The following is a 24,679-nucleotide window of genomic DNA, read 5'->3' as shown; positions in this document are numbered from 1 at the left end:
CATAAGGTAAATAAACTAATTAAAAAAACTACAGTTAAGGCAATTTGAAACTAATCTGTAATTATAAGTTACATCAGTCTTTTCTTTAAAAATTATTCTGTGGCTGCCAGTATGCAATTTTATTGTAATTACCAATAGATTTTAAACGACCAAAAAAAAAAGATATGCATATACATAACATACAGATGGTATAGATGATATTTAGAATTGATAGACAATTCTTTCAAAACGTACATGATTTTAAATACTTCAGGATAAACATAGATATCAAGGACTGTACGTATAATAAAATTAAGCTTCATCTGAAAGCTGACAATGGATATCATTGCTATGTTATATATCTTGTACCCAAGTCAAAACCATAGACATATTAAAACAAAGTTGTGGTCAAGATTCTATTGTCTGAAAGAACCAAAAATAAGCTGTTTGTCACTTATCTTAAACATGACAGATCTGTGATTTAACTATGCATATTATTATAGGGAAAAGTGGAAGAAATTGGTATTTTAACTGCGGTAAGGGACCACAGTGGTCCTAACACTAAATTAAAGTTTTATGAATAAAAAATATTGAATTATACAGAAATGGAATCGTCCACACTTCTGAACTAATTAGTTTTAAATTTACAAATTGAATTAACATAATAGTCTTGTGTTCTAGGAATAAGTTATAAAAGTAAACTTAAAACACATAAATAAAATAAACACTTGTTTTGTAAAAAAAACTTTATTTGTATAATTTCCAACTACAATAATGGTTTGTATAAAAAATCAACAAACTTTCTAAAATAAATCTACTGTCTTGTTACCAGTCTAATATTATCGCAGTCTAAAAGTTTTTCGATGATTTCAAAATTCTAAACATATGATTTAATAATAATAATAATAATAACAACAGAATATATATATATACATTTATATATATATATATATATATATAACAAAAACATAAAGATTAAATTTGTTCTTTAATTTTTTTTAAATATTTTATAATTAAATACAAATTATTGCTATTTTATTTTGTTAGTCTAATTTTTTTGTACGAGATTGGTTTAAATAACACAAATATGATATTATATTTTATACTTAACTGCTAAAAGTAAATAGGAATTTAAACTTTAAGAGCTTTGGCATTATTAATACCTTTCGGACACTTTGACTAATTATAAAGAAGTTAAACTTTCAACTTTTACTATATTAATAGCTGATAAAAATCAGAAAAAAAGTAGTTTTTTTTCATTTTAATTTTTTCCAGTAGCTCATGTTTTCAGTTCTATATGTATATATATATATATATATATGTCTATGTATACATAATTACATACACACAAATATGTATATAGTATAAGAACTTTACAATTTGTATAACGATTACAATGACTAAATATGAACTAATTAACAGATACTAGATAAATGGCACTACAGAGTGTGTATGTATGTGTATAAATATATATATATATATATATATACATTTATATAAATTAAGAATGTATAATGATGTATTATATATCCAGTAACAAAACAGAAGGTTATATTAACTAAATAAACAATACAAAACAAAAATGAGCATCAAAATGACTACTTAAGTTGTCTTACAGCAATCGATAAACCTCTGAAAGCATAAGACAAGCTTACTACATGTTTCGGAAATACTCAACTGGTGCATTCCTGCTCTGTTGATGGTTTCACCAAGTCTAGTGTTTCCGAACGTTTTTCCACCTCTGCTTTAAAATTTTCTAAATCTTGCTGACTAAACAAATAATATAAAATTTAAACAAAAAATATTATTTACAACTCTTGAAAAATAAATTTAATTGCTTTATAATTATTAGGATAAACAATTATAATTGAATAAAGTTTTTATTTAAAGAAAATAATATTGGTAATGTCAAAAAGTTTCAAGTCTCTGTGGTTATTATATTTTAATCTGCACAAAATAATTAAAAACCAGGACGAATAGCCACAATAACTAAGAAGTTTTCCATAGGTTTGAATTAATCAGGTCTATTAAATTACTAAAAACAATTTAACATAGTAAACATTTTAAATATGTTTATGTGATTTAATGCTAATAACATACCTAATTTGTACATACAGAATGCCATTGATGACATTGAGCATATCTAGTACACTACCCATAGAAGGTGGGTGTATTTGTATTGGAGGTAATGTAGCACCAGTTTTGCCTGTATAGATTTCATTCATTTTTTTTTGTAATACTACTGCTTGATGTGTTAGGTGTTTCAAACAATCTGATGACTCTTGTGTTTTTTCATGTTTTTCACCAAACTTAAAAATAAAACACATTTAATTGAAATTAGTTTTTAATATTTTGTTGGTATATTAGTACCTGTTGTTTATAAATTGCATATGTTTCTCTTTCATTGCTCAATGCTGAACGGAAATCTCCCATACAACTTTGAGTACGAGCAACTAGATGATAACTCACTGCTACTTTTAAAGATTTAGGGCCATAAAATTTTATATTTAAAGCTAACGCTTTCTCCAAAAATCTTAGTGAAAGATCATATTCTTGAACTGCATGCAATATAAGACTAATATTACTCTATAAATGTATATATAAAAATAAAAATAAAATACAATATAAATATTACAAAGAATAAAAATGAATAATTATCTTAGATATACACACATCTAATAGAGCTATTTCAGGGTGATTTTCTCCACAAATCAAAACTGCCAAATAACGAGCTCGATACAATAACTTTAAAGCAGTAGTTATTTGATTATTTGCATAACAATACAAAGCTAAATGAATCTGAAATTAAATAAAACAAAACATGTAATATTCATAAAAGTAAATTTTTCTTCTAAAATTACATATTCTGTAATGGTATATGGATGATCAATTCCATTAACTCGTTCTGACATAAATACAGCTTTCTGTTGATATGCCATGGCTTCACCATAATCACCCATTATATAACTTAATCTGGCAAGCATTCGTAAACATTGAGCGATTTCAGGATGCATTGCACCATATACATTATTTAAAAGGGTTAAAGCTTCCATAATTAAATCATATCCTTCTTTTAAAAGCCCTTGTTGGATTTTTGTTTGGCCAGTGGTATAAAAATTAAACGCATCAGTTGCCTGTAATCATCAACATATATTATAAAAGAAAATGGAATAAAACTACTTATTTTACCCTAGGATTGATGTGTTTAACAACAGGAAACATATTCACAATATCTTCTTCAAAGAATGTAAACCGATTTTTAGAATCAAATGAATATTCTCTTAAAAGTATCTGAATTCCAGTTTTTAAACAAAATGACCTATTAATAAAGAATAAAAATATTCTGTTTAAGTTATTAATAACAAAACACAATATTTCTATATAAAAGCTTAACATAAAGTAATGCTGATAAATATACCTCAATAATGATATTTTTTGAGTGCCATAGTGTTCACAAATAGATTCAATCGTTTCAGAAACCAATTCCCAAGCATAATATGATTTTATTTCTGCTCGAATTTGAGACCAAAGACCATGCCGAGTAAGATTAGCCCAATCTTTATTATCTACAGTTAATAATCTGTTTAATCTCCCTTTGCGCTTGTTACGCTTTTTTATTGGTTTTACATCGTCTAATGTATTCTGAGGATGTGGTGTTGAACATGATGACAAAAAACAATTCAAAAAATGACTAACTGCATTAGCTAGACTCATCAACTCGGCTGACTAAAAATAAACAATTTAAATTTAAAGTATATAAAACAGTGATAGAATATAATTCTTCTTACTTGTATGTAAGTATTGAATATGTGTTTTGCTGCCCTAGTAATTAATTCTGCAACAGTAATACTGTACAAATATTCAAGTTGTTTGATTTTTGAAAGTTTTTCAGCGATTTTCCCCAAATAACGAATATTGATACCTCTGGTATGTAAATTTTCAGATAATATTTGTCCATCCATTGGAGCAGAAGAATGATCCATACAGTCTCTAATCTATAAGAATTAATTGTACTTTTGTCAGTATACACTATTCTCTATTCACATTTAGAAGTGACCCAGGCGGCCGACTTTTGCACATGGACATGGTATTGTTCTAAGCAGTGCTTGAATTGGGGGGGGGGGGGTGCATAGAGGGACGGAGCTCCCCTACTATTTAATTTTTTTGTGTACCACAACTTTATTTTTTCACAGGAATAAAGGGACGGCACAAACTTATGTCCAAAATAATTTTTATTAAAATGTGGATTTCAATTTAAAATATGACAAATTTTACAATTTTTAGTATCAAAATTATTTTTGATAATAGTTTATTAATTTATTATTATCAGTATCACTTCTATGGTCCAATATATTTTTTTTGTAGTTGCTTATTAATAATTATATCATACTGTTTTTTGCCTATAATTTATTGAACATATCTATTTGATGGACTAGTATGAAGGTAGAATTAAAATATTTATGTAGTAGAAAAGTGGTATTTAATATATAATTAAGGATGTCAAGGGGAGTGTGGGGGCGAAGTCCCCCACAGGCCTGTGTTTAGTAATAGTGCATTTGGAATGTAGTTTTTAAATCATTTGATTGAGCTTCTCTACTTAATTTTTCCCAATTTAAGCACTGGTTCTATGTTTATATTATAAGTGATTGATTAAGAAGAGAAAACAGTTATGGGTGTGACCTGTGCGCCACCAACAAAATCTGATCGCTTCTAAATTTGAATAAAGTATATATACAGAGTGTAAACGCTAAAGAGAATAATCAATATCTCTGCGTAGCTCCCTCCAATTTGAATTCTGCTTTTTTAGTTGGTTGATATGACATGTATATGTTTTTTTTTAACTTAATTAGATACGCATGCGTAGTACAACTTTTTTTTCTTAAGTGGCAACCACTTATTATATTTGCCTATTTTTTTTTAATGATTTTTGATAGTTTAACCAACTTTCTAAGTCCAAAATTGACCTAGTTACAGCAATACAACCAAAAACCTCAAAATGTTTGCAATTTTTTGTTTTTTGACTGTAACTCTAAAAATAATTATTGTAGGATTGTTTAGGCTTGATATTATAAATTTTCACTCCTATTTCCCTATTAATAAAGATGATATTTAAATATTATAATTTTAACTATACTCGCCGCAGAATAAGAACGTACCCCGTAGCGCAGGCGGCCTAATTCTCCAACGCAACCTTGTTATAGTTGGGCTGTATACATCTATTCCACTTTGTTTTTGTTAGCCAATTAGATACGACCTGCGCACGGTGAACCTGTTTAGAATAAGAACTACCTGTCCGCTGCCCAGGTAGTTCTTATTCTGCGGCGAGTATACTGTATAATTTTCACTTTAATTTTAATGTAAATAAGTATGTTATTTTTTTTTTTTGTTACGTCAATGGATCTATTGAAATTTAGTAATAATTAATATTAAATTTAATTATTATTTAAGTTATAAGTTTATTTAGTTTTTAATTAATTTAACGTATAAATTGTTGTCCAAATTAATTAACTATGCTATCTTAAATTGGAATAGAAACATAATCTTATACTTATCATATTTTATTTGGAATTATAAAATTAAACATTAGGTATTTATCTTGAAGTAAACATTTATCTGTATGACAATTTGATACAAAATAAAACGATGACCAGTTTAGACGAAAATCATAATTTAAAAAAAAAGATTTGTCTTGTGTTAAGTTATAATTTATACAAAAATTAAAGTGAAAACTATACAATAATTAGAATTATAATAACATTTAATATCACCTTAATAAATAGGGGTAAATATTTCACAAGAAAAATATTAAACAAATTCTAGAATAATTTTTTTTGGAGTAACAGTCAAAAAACTAAAAATCGTGCACATTTTGAGGTTTTTTGGTTGATTGCTGTAACTCAGTAATTTAAGAATTAGAAAGTAATTTTAACTACCAAAAATCATTAAAAAATAGGCAAAAAATAATAGGTAGTTAAAATAGATGTTTGCCATTAGAAAAAAAAAAATGTACTATGCATACCTAATTAAGTTAAAAAAATTCATAGGCCATAAAATTGTGTATTTTTATATGGATTATAATAAATATATATCCATTTATCCTACAATTTAATAATATAATTGTATAGTTTGTTTGAAAAATAATTTACAATACAGTAGAAGACCTTTACTGATTAACATTAAATAATAGAAATTATAAAAACATACAAACAATGGAATTTGAGATAACAGTAGATATTCAGCTGCATCTACAACCAATTGTTTTTCTAATTTAAATTGATCTGATTCGGGGTTAAAATGCTTTACACCTGGTGAAAACACATCTGGATTGAATCTTATATCAAATTCTGTTTCTTTCAGTGAGCCAACCTTTTGAGCAGCTTTTTTAACAACTTCTTTAGTACTATTATCATCACCTATTACAATATATGTTTTATAATTTATTATTCTTTATTATGATAAAGAAGCTAGCAAATAGCAATTGAAACTAAAAAAGATTAACTTACTATCTTTTACGACACTTTCAGTAATTGTTTCCACAATCTTTTTCTTAGTCTCTAATGACTCTTCCAAAGTGTTTTCATCACCCTTATTATCAATTTTTTTAACATCAGCTACTTCATGTTTACTATTTTCATCACTATTTTGAATTCCTTTTTCTTTAATCTAATAAATATATAAATACTTAGATTTAATCAATTTATGCGGTAGTTTAAACATACCAGTGCACTATTGTCAATAACGCTGTCCACATTTTTTTGATTTTTCCATAAATTTAAATGCTGTAAATGGAATGCTGCATACTTAATAAACATCATATAACGTGTTCTATAAAAAATTATAGTTTCAATATTAAATTAGACATGTTTAAAAAAGAATATAATTTTACTTAAAATTAAAAATTCTTACTCAATGAATGAATCAATCAACTCCTGTCTAAGACAACATAATTTATGTCTATGTTGAATAGGAAATCCCAAAGATTTTACTTCTTTACTAAGTATATCTTCATCAACTATAACAAATAATATAATAATTAGTTAATTAATTAAATTTAAATTAAGTCCAAATAATATTTACGTAAAAGGAAATTGACATCAGGAGGAAAAGTTCTAAGTAGATCCAAAATATAATAACGGCTATCATTTCCAATGATGCCTTTACACTCTACAGATGAACATAATTCAATTTCTTCACTTTTTTCACTGATTACTTTATGTGGCATTATTTTTAACTGCTGTGCTGCTTGACTAAGCTATAATAAGTATATTATTGATTAAGTTAAATTATCAAGTTAATTTAAATATACATAATAAAATACATCGTCACATACTAATTCAATGTATTTTGGATTGGTAGTCACGGTTTTACCAAAATCCACAGATCCATACACAACAGATTGTTCTTGTTCTCTTTCCAAAATGCCAGGAATAATAGATTGAGCTGTTACTCTGTATCCTCTATAATCAACAACAACTGTGCCTAACGTATATAATCCAGGCAAGTCTACTGCACTATATACTCGAACACCTTGCAAATCATTTCGCTAAAATAACACATGTTATATTAAAATTGAAAACTTAATTGTAAGTTAATAAAAGAGATAATAATTAAATACATACAGGAGCAACAAAAGCAGCAGCATCTCCTCCTAATTCTTTATAATGATCTCTAACATCAAAACCCAGTGAGAAAAAAATATTATTCCATATAAACATTTGCATTTTAGCTTCTTCACCAGGATTAATAGCCATTACATTACCATCAATTACTGCCATAGCACCTCGGGTAGCAGCAGCTACAAAATCACCATGCACCTATTAAATGTGAGTTTTTAAATCAACATGACACTTTTATTTTAAATAATTTAAAATATTTGTTATACATACTTTGAAAATGGCTCTTTCTCTCAATAAACGTTCCGGAAGATTTTTACGAGGAAGTTCTCTAGTTGTTTGTAATTCTTCATTCCAATCTCGGGTTTGACCAGGAATATGTTCTTCATATCCAAGTTTTGATGAAAAAGCTTAAATACACAAAAATAATTCATATACATTTTTTGCAATTACATAATTTAATTTTGTTTAAAAACCATATTTCTAAAAAAAAAAAATTTGACTAAAATAATACACACTGTCTTCAGCTCTGATGGCATCTAAAGTATGCTCAAGTAATGGAGAAGCCCAACTATATACTTGATAAGGTGTTGCAACACGTTCAAAAGGATGACGAGCAGTTCTCTTTTTTTGCAATGCTGCAAAATTTCGTTTGAAAGCTGGACTTACTTGACTAAGCAATTCGATTAAAGAGTGACATAAATGATTTGGCGCAGCAGGTTTAGGATTAAATTCTTCATTAGTAGACCTAGTCATAATAAAAATTATTATAAAAAAAAAGGTAAGAATTTTTTTTAAATTATAATTACTGGTTAATGAAAAATCCTTTGGTACAAGCAGTAATGTGGAAATGTTTTTCCTCTAATGTAATGACATACATATACATCAAATCTCCATGCATTTTTCGAAAACCAGGTGGAGGATTCCATGCAGAAGTAGTAAGTACCTAAAATCATAAAAAGCACTATAATATTGGTAGTATTGAAAGTAGTTGCATGTTCTATTTATGTAGTGACACTTATATTAAAAGGAAAGACTAATAATTAAAATAAATTGTGAGAAAAACTTGAATTCAACTGCTCTTAAATGTCTTCAAACTTTAAATAAAAAAATTATAAGGAAATAACTAATAAAATAATTCTTTGTAAAAATCCAACCACAGTAAAAGAACTTTAATATTTATTTACTTCAAACCGAATCTAAAATAAGAAATACTTAATATACAATAAGCAATAAACATTTCCTCAAAATATAGTATAAATATTATAATTAAAATAAAAAATATTATTGTTACCTTTATGCATAAAGGTCCTTTTAAGTCTTTTGATGTTGGATGCAGGGGAAGTAATGGTCGATCTTTATTGTTTGGCATTGTATAGTCTGGAGGAGTACAGTCAACGCTTTCAGAACGAGTTTTTTTCTTTTCTGTTTTTAAAAATAAGAATGTTTTTATTACTATCACTTACGACAATTAAAAGCCATACTAAGTTTAATACCTTGAGTAACAACATTTAAAAATGATAATGAATTACAATCAACACCATTGTAAGCATCTGCCATTTCTAATGATTTTAATATGTCTCTGACGTGGCGAACATGAATTCTAGCTTCACGCATAGTGTACGGCTCTTCTACAACCTGTAAGTATTATATTAAAAATAGAATACTAAACATTTTTAAAAATATTAGAAAATATAAATTAGAACTGAAATATTTTAATTTCTATTAGTTAACAATAAATGATTTAAATATTAATTTTGAATTTAATGTAGTAACTAGGGTAACAATTTGTCTCAGAAATTATTTACCATATTCTAGTGGGACTTTTGGGTTCATAGTTTAGTACTAGATTCTAGCATCTTAAATTTTAACAAGTTTATTTATTTATTAACTAATTATGAAGCTGTATTCCTAAAATTATATTCTTTGACTGTACCTATCAGTTTAGATAATAATTACACTAGACCAAAATTATTAATAAGATGTAACATTGTTCTATATAAACAGAGAGCACTTAAACTGCAACAAAATCTATATTATATGTACATTGAATAAAAATTTTTTTTTATAAAATCAATCAGAAAATAATTAATGATAACAACATTAGATAGTCAGTGTGATGAACCATTTAAACTATATTTATTTAGATATTGTATCTTAATATCTAATTTTAATAATGTTTTTGCTTATTTTTGATCAAATAATAGAATATTGCAAGTAGATAATAAAACAAGTTTAAGTTTTTTTGTGACACAGGATAAGGATTTCATAAATTAAAACTAACCATCATAAAGTTAGAGTAAAACACATTTTTATGTACAAGTAAATAGAATTAAATCTCAAAAATTATATGAAAGATCAATGAGCAATATGTTAATACAAAAATATCAGTCATAAAAATAATAATGATAAATATATATAGTTAAATCATATTGCAATCATATTGTTAAACACTATTTTAAAAACAACTATCTAAAACTAAAACATACTTTTATAATAGATCCTTCTTTAAGGCCATCAATAGTTTTCAATTCTGAAAAATTATCCAATGTTACACCATTCAGCTGTAGTGAAAAACAAGTACGGTGACATGTGTCCTCTCGATCCATTAGTAATTGGTGAATCTCTTGAACTAATTCCATGCTAGATACCTACATTAAATAACACATAAGTTATAGCAAAAAATTGTAAATTAAATAATTTTTATTAACTAACTTGAATTTCAAAAGCTTCAGTTCCAGGACAAACTATTTTAACATTGAATCCAAGATCTTGAATAAAAATTATCTCAGTACCTTGTTTTTTTTCATTATCAGTACTCTCCTCAGAACTATCATCACTATGAGAAATGTTGTTAATGTTTGGATCTGTAATTGTTTTGTCAACATCTTTATCTTTCTTGGTATTTTTCTTTAATTGTTTTTTCCCAACATTATGGGATTCATTATTGTTGACAACATCTACGTGATTAACTGTAGTACTTTCAGAATTAACTTCTTGACTACTAATTCCATTAACAACATGATCTACACTTGGTGTCTTATGATCATTACAAACTATTTCTATGTTCCCTACAATATAACACAATTATTATTTAGTAAGTCATAATCACATTTTAATTAATAAATTTAAAATTTAATATTTTTTAAACTAACAACAAATGCTATAGGTAAAGAGGCTTTAGTTTGATTATACTTTTTTATATTTTATGCACAATTGTTTATTTTTATATTTTAAATATTGTAAAAACTGCATAAAATCATCTTTTTATATGAAAAATTAAATTAACTAATACAACAAAAATGAGATTTTTTAAATTTAAATGTTTCTTGTTAGTATATTGAAGAATTTGAATGTCAAATTATTTAAAAAAACAAAATGATAAAATTAGTATTAACTGGGATAATAACTATACTCAAATGAAAAATATTAATTTTAATATTTTTTTATTGATTAATTTGTATCTAATATTAAATTATTAATATGTTCACCTTAAATCTCTACTTATTTTAAGTGTGAGTAATAATAATACAAAAAAATATTTAAATGTTTTTTTAATAATAATTCATATCTAAATATATTATATTTGAATTAGTCTTTAAAATCTAAAGTAAAAGGTTTCCAAAGGTTGGAGTTTAGTATGTGTATAGCGAGAAACAACAGCTTTATCAATTTAAGTATTACCAATCATTTCTATAACAAAAAATCTTATTTATTATTAAGTTATATTACTAAATATAGGTTACAACTATAATTCAGTACCAACAAAATAATGTATATTAAAAAGGTAATATGAATATTGATTTATTTAATTATTAAATGCCAAACGCCAATTTTTTCTATAATACAATTAAGGTAATAAAGTGAGCGTCAGTGATCTAGGTAAAATATTGTTAATTAATGGAACTTTAATAATTCATGATAAACCTGATTTTTAAATTAAATTTGGAATAAAATACAATTTTCAGACAAGATTTTACAAATCATTTTGACATTCAATTATTGTGACATTTATTTTAAAATGCTATTGTTGTAACAATAATTTTTATTTAAAGGTATTTAAATTATTTTAAACAACTAAAATATTTAGGTACAACTTGTATTTTTAGTTTAAAAAAATTAAATAACCATTAATCGGTGAACAATCTATCAAAGATACAGATTAATTGCTTAACTCTTAACTATATATAAACATAAATTTTAATAGGTATCCCTGATAAAAAAAATATTTCATTATTATCTTTTGACAGAAATAATGAAATATACCTACATGAAAATATTAAAACTAATAGACGCAATGTTATATTTTTTATAATAAAATTAATTTTCAACTCTATCTTTAAAAAAATACATTATGAAAATAATAATCATAGGTATTAAATTATAATTTGGAAATAGAATTAAAATTATTGTAAAGAACCAATCTAAAATTATTAAGTTAGTCTTACTATCCACTTACTATTCATTACAATAACATCAATTGATTAAGATTCATTAAATTGTTGTTAGTACATAAAATAAAAATCACATTTTCTAACAAATTAATAATATACTTAAATAAAATCCTACAAATAGGTTCTTCAAATATGTCATATTTATGTATATAAATATATGACTGCAAAATGTTAATTGAATTCTACCACTTCATTTACATATTATTTTTTAATTGATGATTCAAAAATAAAATAGATAGGTACTTACAATTCGACCTTTAAGTATTTTTTTTTTTTTTATTCAGATAATAATTATAATATGTACCTACTTACCTAATTTTATAAGCTAAGAATACATCCTATATTAAATTATCAATAAATTGATATTTGCATACATTTTTATAACATAGATTCAAATATTAGTGTTCTACTTATTATTTAACATACCATTTAATTGATGATTATTTGAATTAGTCAAGTTTCCCTCCTTGACTTCTAGTGTCATTGCAAATGGCTTCTGATCTACTCTTTAAATTAAATTAAATTATTCGGCCGGGAAAATTACCCAGCAATAAAGATTTATAACAAATTCGCTAACAAATTATAAAAGGAAATAACATAAAATAAAAGGAATCAAAAATTTAAATAATTTTAGTTCAAAATACAAATATTTTTTAAAACGTGACTACAAAAATTAAAAACATCGTGATGATATTTTACAAGAAGAAAATGAAGACAAATTAATTTGTAGAAGTGGTCAGGAGAAATGGTAACATTTAACCGGATCAGTGTAGGCAAATACACAAAATGTATTTTTTATCCCCAATGTTTAGTCATCCTTATCAAAACATATACATATATATATATATAATTTTAATATATTCTATATTATCTATGGTTTTATCATGTATACAAATTGTTCATATGATTATCAGTTATTATCATGGACCATGGATTACGGAATATGTGCCACAGAAATACAGAATACATATAAAACCAACTATTTTAAACTAACTACATTGTTGTACTTACAAATACATGCACCTACAAATATAGATAATAATTAATAACTATTAACTAATTAGTTATTACTGGTCAATGATTATAGCTTAAAAGTAGACCGTGATGCCGTGATGGTCGTTGGATAATAAATAAATTATCTGTTACTAATTATTCTATAATTATATATGCTGTTGGTAGACCTTTAGTCAAACACATATGGGGATATTAGATATTATAGATTATTAAGGTGCAATTTGCTTTATTATCTGAACGACTGTACATTTAGACATTAGACAGTTGCAGTCGTTGTAGATCAGCTAAAAGCCTAAAACACTTAATAGTTAATACTATTAACACTAAACTATATTGTCTATATTTACAGTAATAGTTCAGTAATACGTAGACATTATATAATATAATTATTAATATGTTAATACAATAATACTTAATAGTTCTAAATGAACAATCAACATTATTTATACTTTTGAGTCTTTTAAGGATTTCTAATTAGAAATTCAAGAATACGCTCTATCTGGGTGGCAACATTTTCTGATGTATTTCGTTGTATACTTTTATCCGTAGAAGTATAGATTGATCCTTATTTATTACAAATATTTAATAGGTAAACTAATATTTATTAGTTAATTTTTAATACATTTTTTATATTGACCTATTACATGTTGACATTATTAATTTATTTACTTATTCATATTGTTGTCGGTGCAGAAGGCAGGGGCGGAGCGGGAACAAAATCCAGGCCGGGAAATTAAAATTTATCCAGGCCACCCACCAAAAATTTTGCAGTGCAAGGTACTATATTTGTTAAGACTATTTGCGCACATTTGAGTTTTAAATTTGGGGAACTATACAGGGTAATTATTTTATCATTAAACACTCATTATTTTGTCAAGTATTGACTTTTTTGTTTTTTTTTTCCAAAACACTGTAGTTTGTTTCATGCTTTTCTCAAACTGAATGAAATTTATATTTTTTTCACCCTTTTATTTAATAGGTAAACCACTATCAACCTTTTATTTTCAAATGGCAACCTACATTTAAAATGTACTAAATTAATATTAGTGCTATTTTTTTTTTGAATTTTAACTTTCAAATTATTATTTTTCGTTAATTTTTTAACGAGATATAGTTTTTCAAAGTTGGGTGGTTTTCGGTTTTTATAATACTTACTGTTTTATATCTCATATGTAATAAACTCGTTTGTACCTACAGTTACGAATGCTCACAGCCAGGGTCGGCGAGAGAGTGGGGTTGAGGGGCTTGAGCCCCGGAGTCCGGACCTCTACAGGGGGGGCCCGGTTAGGTATAAAATAAGTACCTATATATAAGTAAAAGGGCCCGGAATTGACCAGTCCTGGGCCCTGGCCCCTGGGGCCCACCAAAGTTCTCACCGGCCCCGCTCACAGCCGTAATAATCTGTAGGACAAACACCTAACAACCTCGCACCACCCAACTTTGAGTAATTATAACTCACGGTTAAATGCAAAATAATAATTTTAATGTTAACATTTATAAAAAATAAACCTATACTATTTTATGACATTTTAAATATAAGATTGCTATTTAGAAATCAAAATTTGATAATGATTTCATTAAATATAAGGGCGAAAAAAATGAAAATGATATATAGTTATAGAAAAGCATGAAACTAAAAATTTTGAAAAAAAAAATTGAAAAAAATTAACACTTTTTGAAATAATAAGTGTTTAATGGTAAAAGAATCATCCTGTATATATATATAAGTTATAGTTAAAGTGGTAAATTTATATTCCCATTGGCCATTACTCACACCGTTATATGTTAAATTGTATACACTTGTACAGTTGTACAATATACTGTTATTTTACTGTCCAATAATAATAATAATAATAATAAATCAGATAAGACTGACCTCTTTGTTGGCCCAAACAATTTTACTTTGCCCCAAGCCTCGCAAATCATCGGGACGGCCCTGGTTATAATTCTAAAGTATTGATCACAAAAATTTGATATTGACCACGGTATATTATCACGGAAAAAAACAAAGGTTTAACCCAATTATTTAAATGGTTATTTTAATCGTATTTTCAGGTTAATTTAAGAATTAAGGATAGTTTATAAGAGTAGTAATAAATACTAAATTGGCCCAGTCAAGAATATTTAGCTGTTTCAACTTTATATTTAATTGCAATTTTAATAAAACTATTAAAACTACTTAATTGTAGGAACTAGGAATCAAATAATATAGTTATATTTACTAATAAATGGGGTTGCTTATATATTTTCTATGCGCAGCATTGAAATTTTAAAATATTTAAATTTTAGACCAACTTAAAGTTTTTTATTATATCACACACCTCCACTGATATAGGTGATTTCCGCATAATTGTTTGCAATGGTCATTGATTGCAGGCTTGTGATCAGTGATTGGGGAATTTAACCCTCCCCACAATAATTTATTTTTTTGCATGTAAGTCATTAACAGCTATTTGTTTTATTGAACCAAAAGAAAGTTTACTTCTAAAAGACTCCTGAAGTATAATGTAATATCAAAACACTTTAACTAACAGAAATTTTAGTAAAAACTTCTTATACCTAAGTATATAGTATACATAAAAAGTAAATATAAAATAAATATAATACAATACTATTTTCATAACCCCTTCCATGAAGAAATCCTGCCCTGCATTGGCCTGCTTGAATGTAATTTCTATAAATACAGTTTAAGGAAGGGAGTTTCGAAACCCAAGCATCCTCATTGCTAGTGCCATTTCTTCGACCTAACACATTATTGCATATACTATTTACTATCAACAATAGTAGGTAAACTAGTAAACGAATGAAGATGAACCATCATAGGTAGTAAATACTAATATACTATGTATACACAGTTGCAGAGCCGTGCCGTGGGGGGGGGGGGCTAGGGCATGCGCAACGGGCGCATGGTTTAAAGGGGCGCCAAAAAAATTGAAATGCATAATGATAAATAAAATAGGGGGTAAATATTTTTAATATTGCCCTGGGCGCCAAATCTTAACGGCACGGCTCTGCACAGTTGTGTATAGATTATACTGCACCTATACAAAAATAAATACCGTAGGTATAGTATTGGCCGAAGCAGGTCACTTTTCATATTCGATGGCTAATATTATATTGTTATTATTTTAACTGAAACACATTCAGGATTCAGCTTATATTAATGCTAGTGTCTTGAGGTGTAGTTTAATATTTACATATTTAAAAAATTATTGAAAAAAAATAATTAAAATATTGACGACCAATTTCACCAAGAAACTATTAAAAATGGGCCATTCAATTTTTAACATACTAAAAGCTGATTTTATCGATATTTATATAAAGTTGGTGACTGTGAGTATTTTTTAAAAAATATTGAAAATCATTCGCACCCTTTTATGATCTAAGAATTTTAAAAGAACCAAATTGTTCAGTAAAAAATATGGAATTAAATACTTAAAATTGTATTATAACAAAATCATTTAACATCTTAAGAAAAAAATCTTTTTAAACAAAAACGAACATATTGTTATATTATTTAGGTAATAACAAAAATAAAACAATCTCAAATCTGTATAACTTTGGTAAATGTTGGTTAGCAACAATAAAATAAATTAAAAATCTTAAACTATTTAGCATCTTAAGAAAACAATTGTAATATTCGTATAGAATAATAAGCACTCATAACGTGATTAACATGGTCTATTTATTGAATAGTAATAAGACATGGTAGTTCGCGACACAACTTCGCAACGAACACTAACTGATACGTTATAATAAATATAAATTCACCTGGGTCGGCGCGATACATACCACTATCGATAATCGATAACAAAATAATACATACAATATAATATTACACAAATATCATACCTCCCCATTAAAACTGAACTATATGTGTACATCAAAATCAAAAAAAAAAATTATAATAATAATAATAATAAATTATTCATACATACATATTGAAATTACATTTTTATATATATATATATATTTTACAATTTACATTATAATCTACAGAAAAAGAAAATACAACATTTTACATAGGTATAATTAACGAATACAGTTTAACTAATAATTAATTGTAATTTACTAGGAACTTTTTTAATTCTCTTTTCCTTGTTATCTAACCTATCTGTAACATTAACTGCACGGCTTACGCTCTCGTGTGTTTGTGTTTCTATTTTATTTTCGCATTTATTATTTGATCAACGTGCCTAATGTAAGTTTTGTCATCCTTCGAAACGCAATCATATCTTTTAGTACCTAGCACTTTCTTGATCTTTGCTCGTATCCACGATTCCTTACTCCCTGGTGGCCTGGTTTATAGTATTTAATCATCACCTCATCACCTTCTTTAAACATTTTATTTTTACTACCATTATAATTTTGTATCGAACTCTCTTGCTTCTCCCGCACCACTTCCTCGTCAGATTTATAAAGTAAATCCAGTTACAACGTAGTTTCCTACCCAACATTAACACTGACGGTGATTCCCCCGTAGTAGAATGTGGTGCATTTCTATAACCTAATAAAAATTTATTTAATATGACTGACTTGGGTATATTTTTATTTTTACAATCCGCTAAAGCTGCCGATAAAGTATGCTTGGTTGTTTTAATCGCATTTTCAGCCGCGCCGTTTGTAGATGAACTATACCATCACTTTTTAAAAACGTGGTAAATTCATGTGATGTTAATTGAGCACCGTTATCCGAAACTAATATTTAAGGTAACCCCCATCTACCAAATATCTCACGCAGCTCTACAATAGTATTATCCGTTGTTATTCTTGTCTTTCCTTTACCTCCAACCACTTTGAATAAGCGTCTAAGACTACTAAAAAATAACTATTATGAAAAGGTCCGAAAAAATCTATATGCACTCTCTGCCATACACCGCTCGGTCTACTCCATGGTATCAACTCTGACTTTTTAGGGTTTTGTCTTAATTGCATACAGTAATCGCACGATTTGACTACATTTTCTATTTGTACGTCTATATTGGGCTACCAAACATATGATCTCGCGACTGCCTTCATTTTAACTATACCTAAATGTGTACTGTGTAACTCGTTTAAAATCTGATTACAGGGGAAGATTAAGGACAGAATATGTGAGGAAAAATCAACCGTTGTAACAACCTTTTCCCAAATTGTTGAAATTGCACTGGCAAAAGAAACATATTTATTTAACGAGGCAGACCAAGTCAATTGGATCAGAAACAAAAAAGGGCAACATGATCATAAAAAATACTATACGTCGCCGGCGGAGTACAAAAGTTCTGGTTCGAGGCACGCAGTTCACGGAGACAAAGAGGCAAACGATACTGGTGACCACGGAGCGCAGAAGCACGGGCATTTTCAATCTAAGGGAAGCAGCAAAAATTTCAAGTGCGAGAATCGAGGAATCAACACGGTACCGGAGAACAACATTTGTCGGGTTTACGGTAAGCGGCATACGGGTATTCAAAATGGTAAATATAAAAATTATCGTTGTAATTTATGTGGTACAATAGGACATTTAGCTAAGATGTGTAATAAATCTAAAAGTACACATTTTTTGAATGTGAGTCGGTAGATGACGGTACACGTGAGAGTTTAATTTATAACATAGAAACTAATTATTTAAAACCTATTATTTTAGACGTAAAAATCAATAATATTAAGTTAAAGGCTCAATTAGATTCGGGTTCAGGCTTAACAGTAATTTCTGAAAAAACATTCTATTATGAATTATTTAATAAAAATACGATTTTAAAAAAGGTTTTTAAAAATGTTAGTGGTTATATACGAATGAAAAAATTAACATTTTAGGTTTTTTCTTAGCGGATGTTGGTTTCAAAGATAGAATATGCGAACTTTTTAAAATTTTTGTAGTTGAGAATGGAGGCCCAAATTTGTTAGGTAGAGATTTTATGGAAAAATTTAGCATAAAATTAACTAATATTAATATGTTGGATTATACCGAGCCTAATTTTGAACAATTAAAAAATAAGCATTCGAAATTGTTTAATGATGACATAGGCGATTATGTGTATGAAAAATTTAAAATTAGGTTGAAGGACAATGCTATACCTATATTTTTTAAGCCGAGACACATTTTTTTCGTATTCAAGGATCAGGTGGAAGAGCAGTTATGCAGATTGGAAAAATTAGGTGTAATTTCCCGAGTAGAGTCGAGCGAGTGGGGAAGTCCGTTAGTACCAATTTTAAAGAGCGAATATAAACAAATATATACTAAATATGTATATATTTATGTTCATATTCTCAAATATGAGAAAACAAATTTATCGAATTAAATACCTTCAAGTTTGTCACCAAAATTGCAATTTGTTGATAAATTTCTAAGTCTAGCCGTGAAATCCGCAATTGATTTACCATCCTGCTGACTAGCCGCATAAAAATTATTTCGCTCCCGGAAAACGTTTATTTTCGGAGTAAAATGATTTTCCATCAACGTACACAATTCTTCGAAATTTTTTTCTTTTGGTAGCTGTGGTGTGCACAAATACCGTAACAATTTGTACGCATCATGACCAATACTACTCAAAAACATAGATTTTTTTAAGTCGTTCATAATTTTATCAATTTCCATAAATTGCTCCAACTGTTCCTGATATATTTTCCAGCTATCGACATCGACATTAAATTGTGGTAAACTGCCCAAATATGATGCCATAATTTTCACCTGGGTCGGCGGGATACATACAACTATCGATAAGCGATAACAAAATAATACATACAATATAATATTACACAAATATCACAACAATCTTAGGCAGATAATGTTTACTTCGTTTTTACAACAAAGATCCATGACAACGTTTTTTTTTTTTTTTTATAAAAGCTATATTTACAATCTATACAAAAAAAAGCAAAATAAATAAATTTTATAATAAAATTAGTAACATATCATGAATGAATTGAGGGGGAAACCGTCCATCAACAGTACCTCCTATTTAATTTGATGGGTTCGTGGAGAGCCTTTTTTTTTTTTTAATAACAAATTTTGTTAAGTAAGGGCGTCTCTCGGCCATTTTCTTTTTAATCTCCTTGGAGGGTTGCTGGGGATGGTTTTAGAGGACATGCGGGAAATAAGAGGGTTTTGGTTTGAATAGAGTTTGGAATGGAATTTTTTGTAGTGTCGAGTTGCTATTTCATTTACTGTTGGCATTTGAAGATCCTTGTGAAGTGCGTCGTTGGTCATATACCACGGGGTTCCAGTTATTTGTCTAAGACATATAGACTGGAATGCTTGAATGGGTCTTATGTTAGGTGGTTTGGCTTGGCCCCAGATTTGAATGCCATATGACCAAAGGGGGATAATAATTGTCTTGTATATTAATATTTTGTTTTTTAAGCTTATTGAAGGAGACAATAAAGGACGAAGGAGATGTAGGCGTGAGTTTGATTGTTTTCTTTTGTGTTTAGTGTGTTGGGCCCAAGTAAGTCTTTTGTCTAGATGAACTCCTAGGTATTTAGTTGCATTTTGGATAGGAATTGGTACATAATTGAGCGACAGTTGTGAGCATTCGTTTTTACAAAGAGAGAAATTTATTTGAACCGATTTAAATTCATTTATCTTAATTTTCCATTTTTGAGTCCTGTTGGAAATTTGATTTAAATTATATTGTATATTGTAGGTGGCAAGGGTCTTTGTTTGATGCTAGTATAGCGGTATCGTCTGCATATGTCGCTAGAGTTGTATAGTTTATTTTGGGGATATCTGATGTGTAAATATTATAGAGTAGATGTGATAAGTCACTTTCTTGGGGTACTTCCGCTTTAATTTTATAGTAAGGAGAGTAAGATTATTATGTTTAACAGTGAATAATATCGGTCTTCGAGATAAGATTTTAGAATGAGGAAATATGGAGACAACGTTAAAAGTGTAAAGCGAGATTATCATTTATCACTAGACACTAATCATTATTTTTGGACCTACTTTGTTTTTTGCTCATGTGAATTATTTATTAATATTATAAACCTTATTTAATATTTATGTTAATTACTGCAGTTACTATTAATCTTAATTATTTATTTGCTATTTTGTATACTTAATATTTATTTATCTCAGTATCTCACTCTGTTCACTTTTTCTTTCTACCTGTTAAATTATTTTGTTATAATGTTGATTTAAAATTAAATCGGTTACTAGGCTTTGCCTGTTTGAATTAAAAAATTGAAAATAAAATAACAAATTTATAATTTTAAATCAATTCTTAAACCTATTATAACAGAATCAAACCAAGCAAACTTAAATCTTGCTTTATTTGGGTTTTACTTTTGTTTAAGAGGACATTAAATTCTATGATTTATGTAGATTAGACTTTTCCTTAATTTTAAATTTCAAAATATGTTTGGTCTCACCCCCCCCCCCTCGAAATGTCAGACACAACATTAATTTTATTAATTTAATTACCGTTTGTGGAGATGAATCAATGCCGCTCTTATCACACTTATTAATTGATCTTGATTTGATAATATGTATAATTATATGAATTATATTGTCAGAAATACAGTGAAAACTTAATTTGTTGTCATAATTGGCCATCAAAAATTACCCCCCCCCCCCGCCACCGAAAAAAATCCTGGCTACAACATTATCACCACCAATATGAGTGTATACTGTATAAATGTATAAAAATTGTTGATACTATACATAAGGCGGCTAAGTTTGTATAGAAAAGCGGCCAACTCGACATAGATTTAAAAATGATTATAATAAGTTCCTAGTTTTGACATTATTTGAACTTTATCTTTCATCAGATATTAAAGCTTACCAGTTACCATATTGTTTAGATACTTTTATTTGAGTATTTACTACAATTAAATGTCATTCATTAAATTTAACCGGACACATATCATTATAGTTGACTATATTTTTTCAAGGATATTAATGATATTATGAAATGAAAACAAATTAAATTATTAGTGAAGAGAAATAAAAATGCCTTATGTGTAAGATTTCGTAAATTTAATGAGGAATTTAAAAAAAAATAACTAAAATCTGTTTGTAACTTCAGATTTATACCTATTTCGAGTTAAGAAATGTTGGTATTAGTCATTAGTGGCCAACTTTAGCCAATATTACGGTAATATCAATAACATATTACTTTTATGACAAATGTTAGAATAAGTGCTAAAATTTATAATTGGTCACCATAATGTAGCTTGCACATAATACTTTTGTTCTTTGCTATTATAGCAGATATGTATTATAACATATTTATTAACAATTACTATTTAAGTAAAAACAGATTTACTCAGGGGCGTCATTTCATTATAGTTTTAAAAGGTATGCCAGGGACACCAATTCAGTTTTAAAATAGGACTACCAAATTTTTTCACCATCAGAAATGAATTAATGTTTTATAAGTCAGGGCGACGTTCCTTAGTTCCTTTAGATACATGGGCGGAAAGGCCATTTTTGGTCTACCGGGAAGTTTTAAAAAGGGGTCCATTACCGAAATACGAAGGGGTGCCCCCGGGAAAGGTCCAGTTTCCCAGTAGGCCTATCCGCCCATGTTCCTTATACATTTTAGTCTATTTGTAGAAATCTCACGACCAGCCTACATTTTTAAAAAAAAATATAAAAATAGTTTTTTTTTTTATATTTATTAGTTATTTATGAACAACATATTTGAATTACTATACAAAACAAAAGTAATTTACTAAGATAAAATATTGTTTTCTTATATATTTTTAACAACTAATTAATTTGAAAATTTATTAAAACTTAAACATTTTTTTATTAGCTATTATAGTTCAACAATTAAATAACACATTAAAACAACAAGAAAAATATACAGCTTGTAACAATTAATTATATAAACACAATATGTCAATATAGAGATATTTATAAAGTGGTAGGTATAGGTTCATATTATTATATAAAATAAAGATAATTAAGATAAGAATATAAAATTATAAAATTAATGTTGTTAACTTGCATAGTTGCTTATTGAAATGAAAATGAAACAATAACAATATTGTGGATAAAATGTTTAACGGTTAAGATAATTACAATTGACCTTTACTTAATAAATTCATTCGAAGAGACTTGAGAGGCTTTATGATAGCTGTGAACTCTGAATAATAATTAGTAAATAAATAATAATGTTTCAATGTTTAATTTCACCAAAAACTCATTTATGTTATTATACTCATTGACTGAAAAACAAAAAGGTCAAAAAAATCAATTTTGAGTTTTTCAAATATGCAAATATTTGAAATAACTTTATAATTCAGTTTTATGTGGTTTATTAACAATAACAAAAAAAGTAAATACAAATTTTGATTCCACCAAAATGTTGAGCATATTGCATATAAATACAAACATTTCTAAAAACAATCTAAAAACTTAAATTTTTTGTAGGTATTTTAAATTCAAAAACACGATTTTTGAAAAATTGAGCATTTTGAAGTCTTTTGACCATAACTTCCAAAATAAGTTCGATCGGCTTTTTTTGAAAGTGCCATCAAATTAAGCATACAAAAACATATATTTTGAAAAAAAATTTCCATAAAATCGCTTTGGAGCTAAACTTCATTCGTTCCCAGATCATATGAAGTTATACCAATATTTATTAGTAATATTATTACAATTTCTGGTAGCACTGTTAAAATATGGAGGAAGAATTGTTAAATTCCGGAATTATCACTTTGATAAAGTTTATATGATATTAAAATTTATATATTATTTATTATTATTCTAATTCTATAAACTAATTAAATCTATTCTAAATTTCTAAATTCTATTAGTTAATTAAATTAAAATATTATTCCTCATTAATTCTATTTATTGTTATATTCCTATACAATGAAAACAAAGATATCAAGTTTCGTGAAAATGGCAAGAATCATGCGACCATATTATGTACGTACAGCCACCACATCGTCTACTGGAGCATTATTGCCTGAACCACAAAAAATTCCATTTGGGCTAGTGGGTATAATTTTTACAGTTGTGCCGGGGTTATTAATTGGAGCCACCATTAGTAAATATATGGCTAATTTTCTAGAAGAAAACGAATTGTTTGTTCCATCAGATGATGACGACGACGACGATTAAAAGTATTTAACAATAGTACATATTGTATTTTATCTTGAGATGATTGTTGTTTACATTTTTATCTAGCCCTTAAATTCTTTTGCCTTAATGTTATTGAACTACTTAATTGTATTTATAGCTACCCGAAAAAATTATTTATTGTTTATTAAAGGTATACATAGTATAATTATAATGAATAGTTATAACTATTTTAATATAATTCTCTAGTCATTTAATTGTTTATATTATCAATTGTTTGTTAAAAATGTTTATATTTTATTATTTTAGTGTGCATATACCTACCTATATACCTATCATTATAACTTAATGAAAATATATATTTAAAATATTCACTTAATTAGTTTATATAGTTTATCATTTATCACAGTTAGGAATTATGTTTTATATAAGTTGTATACATAAATAATTGTTGTCATTTAAAATGTCTAGATTTTTACTTAAACAGTTATAAATCTTTTGTAATACATAACTTAATAAAATTCTCAATTTTCTTGTGTGATAAATACATGCTACTATTAAAATGCAATTATATTTGATTATTTAAACATCAATAAACAGTGTTTATT

At 27.1% G+C, this 24,679-nt stretch overlaps 2 protein-coding genes across 2 annotated transcripts; one reads left to right on the top strand and one right to left on the bottom strand.

Annotated features, from left to right (window-relative positions):
• Positions 1 to 1,508: 1,508 nt before the first annotated feature.
• On the bottom strand, positions 1,509 to 12,756 carry LOC132928471 (clustered mitochondria protein homolog). Its single transcript, XM_060993163.1, has 23 exons — positions 12,473 to 12,756; positions 10,308 to 10,663; positions 10,082 to 10,243; positions 9,089 to 9,230; positions 8,887 to 9,017; positions 8,402 to 8,538; positions 8,111 to 8,340; positions 7,866 to 8,002; positions 7,599 to 7,793; positions 7,310 to 7,522; positions 7,057 to 7,231; positions 6,886 to 6,991; positions 6,699 to 6,804; positions 6,483 to 6,642; positions 6,184 to 6,392; positions 3,768 to 3,974; positions 3,398 to 3,705; positions 3,169 to 3,298; positions 2,841 to 3,113; positions 2,653 to 2,778; positions 2,350 to 2,565; positions 2,080 to 2,288; positions 1,509 to 1,749 (listed from the first exon to the last, which is right to left on the bottom strand). The coding sequence occupies exons 1-23, from the start codon at positions 12,528 to 12,530 to the stop codon at positions 1,653 to 1,655; spliced, it is 4,083 nt and encodes a 1,360-aa protein (XP_060849146.1). The 5' UTR covers positions 12,531 to 12,756; the 3' UTR covers positions 1,509 to 1,652.
• Positions 12,757 to 23,718: 10,962 nt separating this feature from the next.
• On the top strand, positions 23,719 to 24,639 carry LOC132929401 (essential MCU regulator, mitochondrial). Its single transcript, XM_060994736.1, has one exon. The coding sequence runs from the start codon at positions 23,862 to 23,864 to the stop codon at positions 24,111 to 24,113; it is 252 nt and encodes an 83-aa protein (XP_060850719.1). The 5' UTR covers positions 23,719 to 23,861; the 3' UTR covers positions 24,114 to 24,639.
• Positions 24,640 to 24,679: the final 40 nt, after the last annotated feature.

The sequence above is a fragment of the Rhopalosiphum padi genome, chromosome 4, assembly GCF_020882245.1.
Source record: "Rhopalosiphum padi isolate XX-2018 chromosome 4, ASM2088224v1, whole genome shotgun sequence".
Taxonomy (NCBI): Eukaryota; Metazoa; Arthropoda; class Insecta; order Hemiptera; family Aphididae; genus Rhopalosiphum; species Rhopalosiphum padi.
The sequence above is the reverse complement of the archived record's forward strand: the minus strand, read 5'-3'. Positions and strand labels throughout refer to the sequence as shown.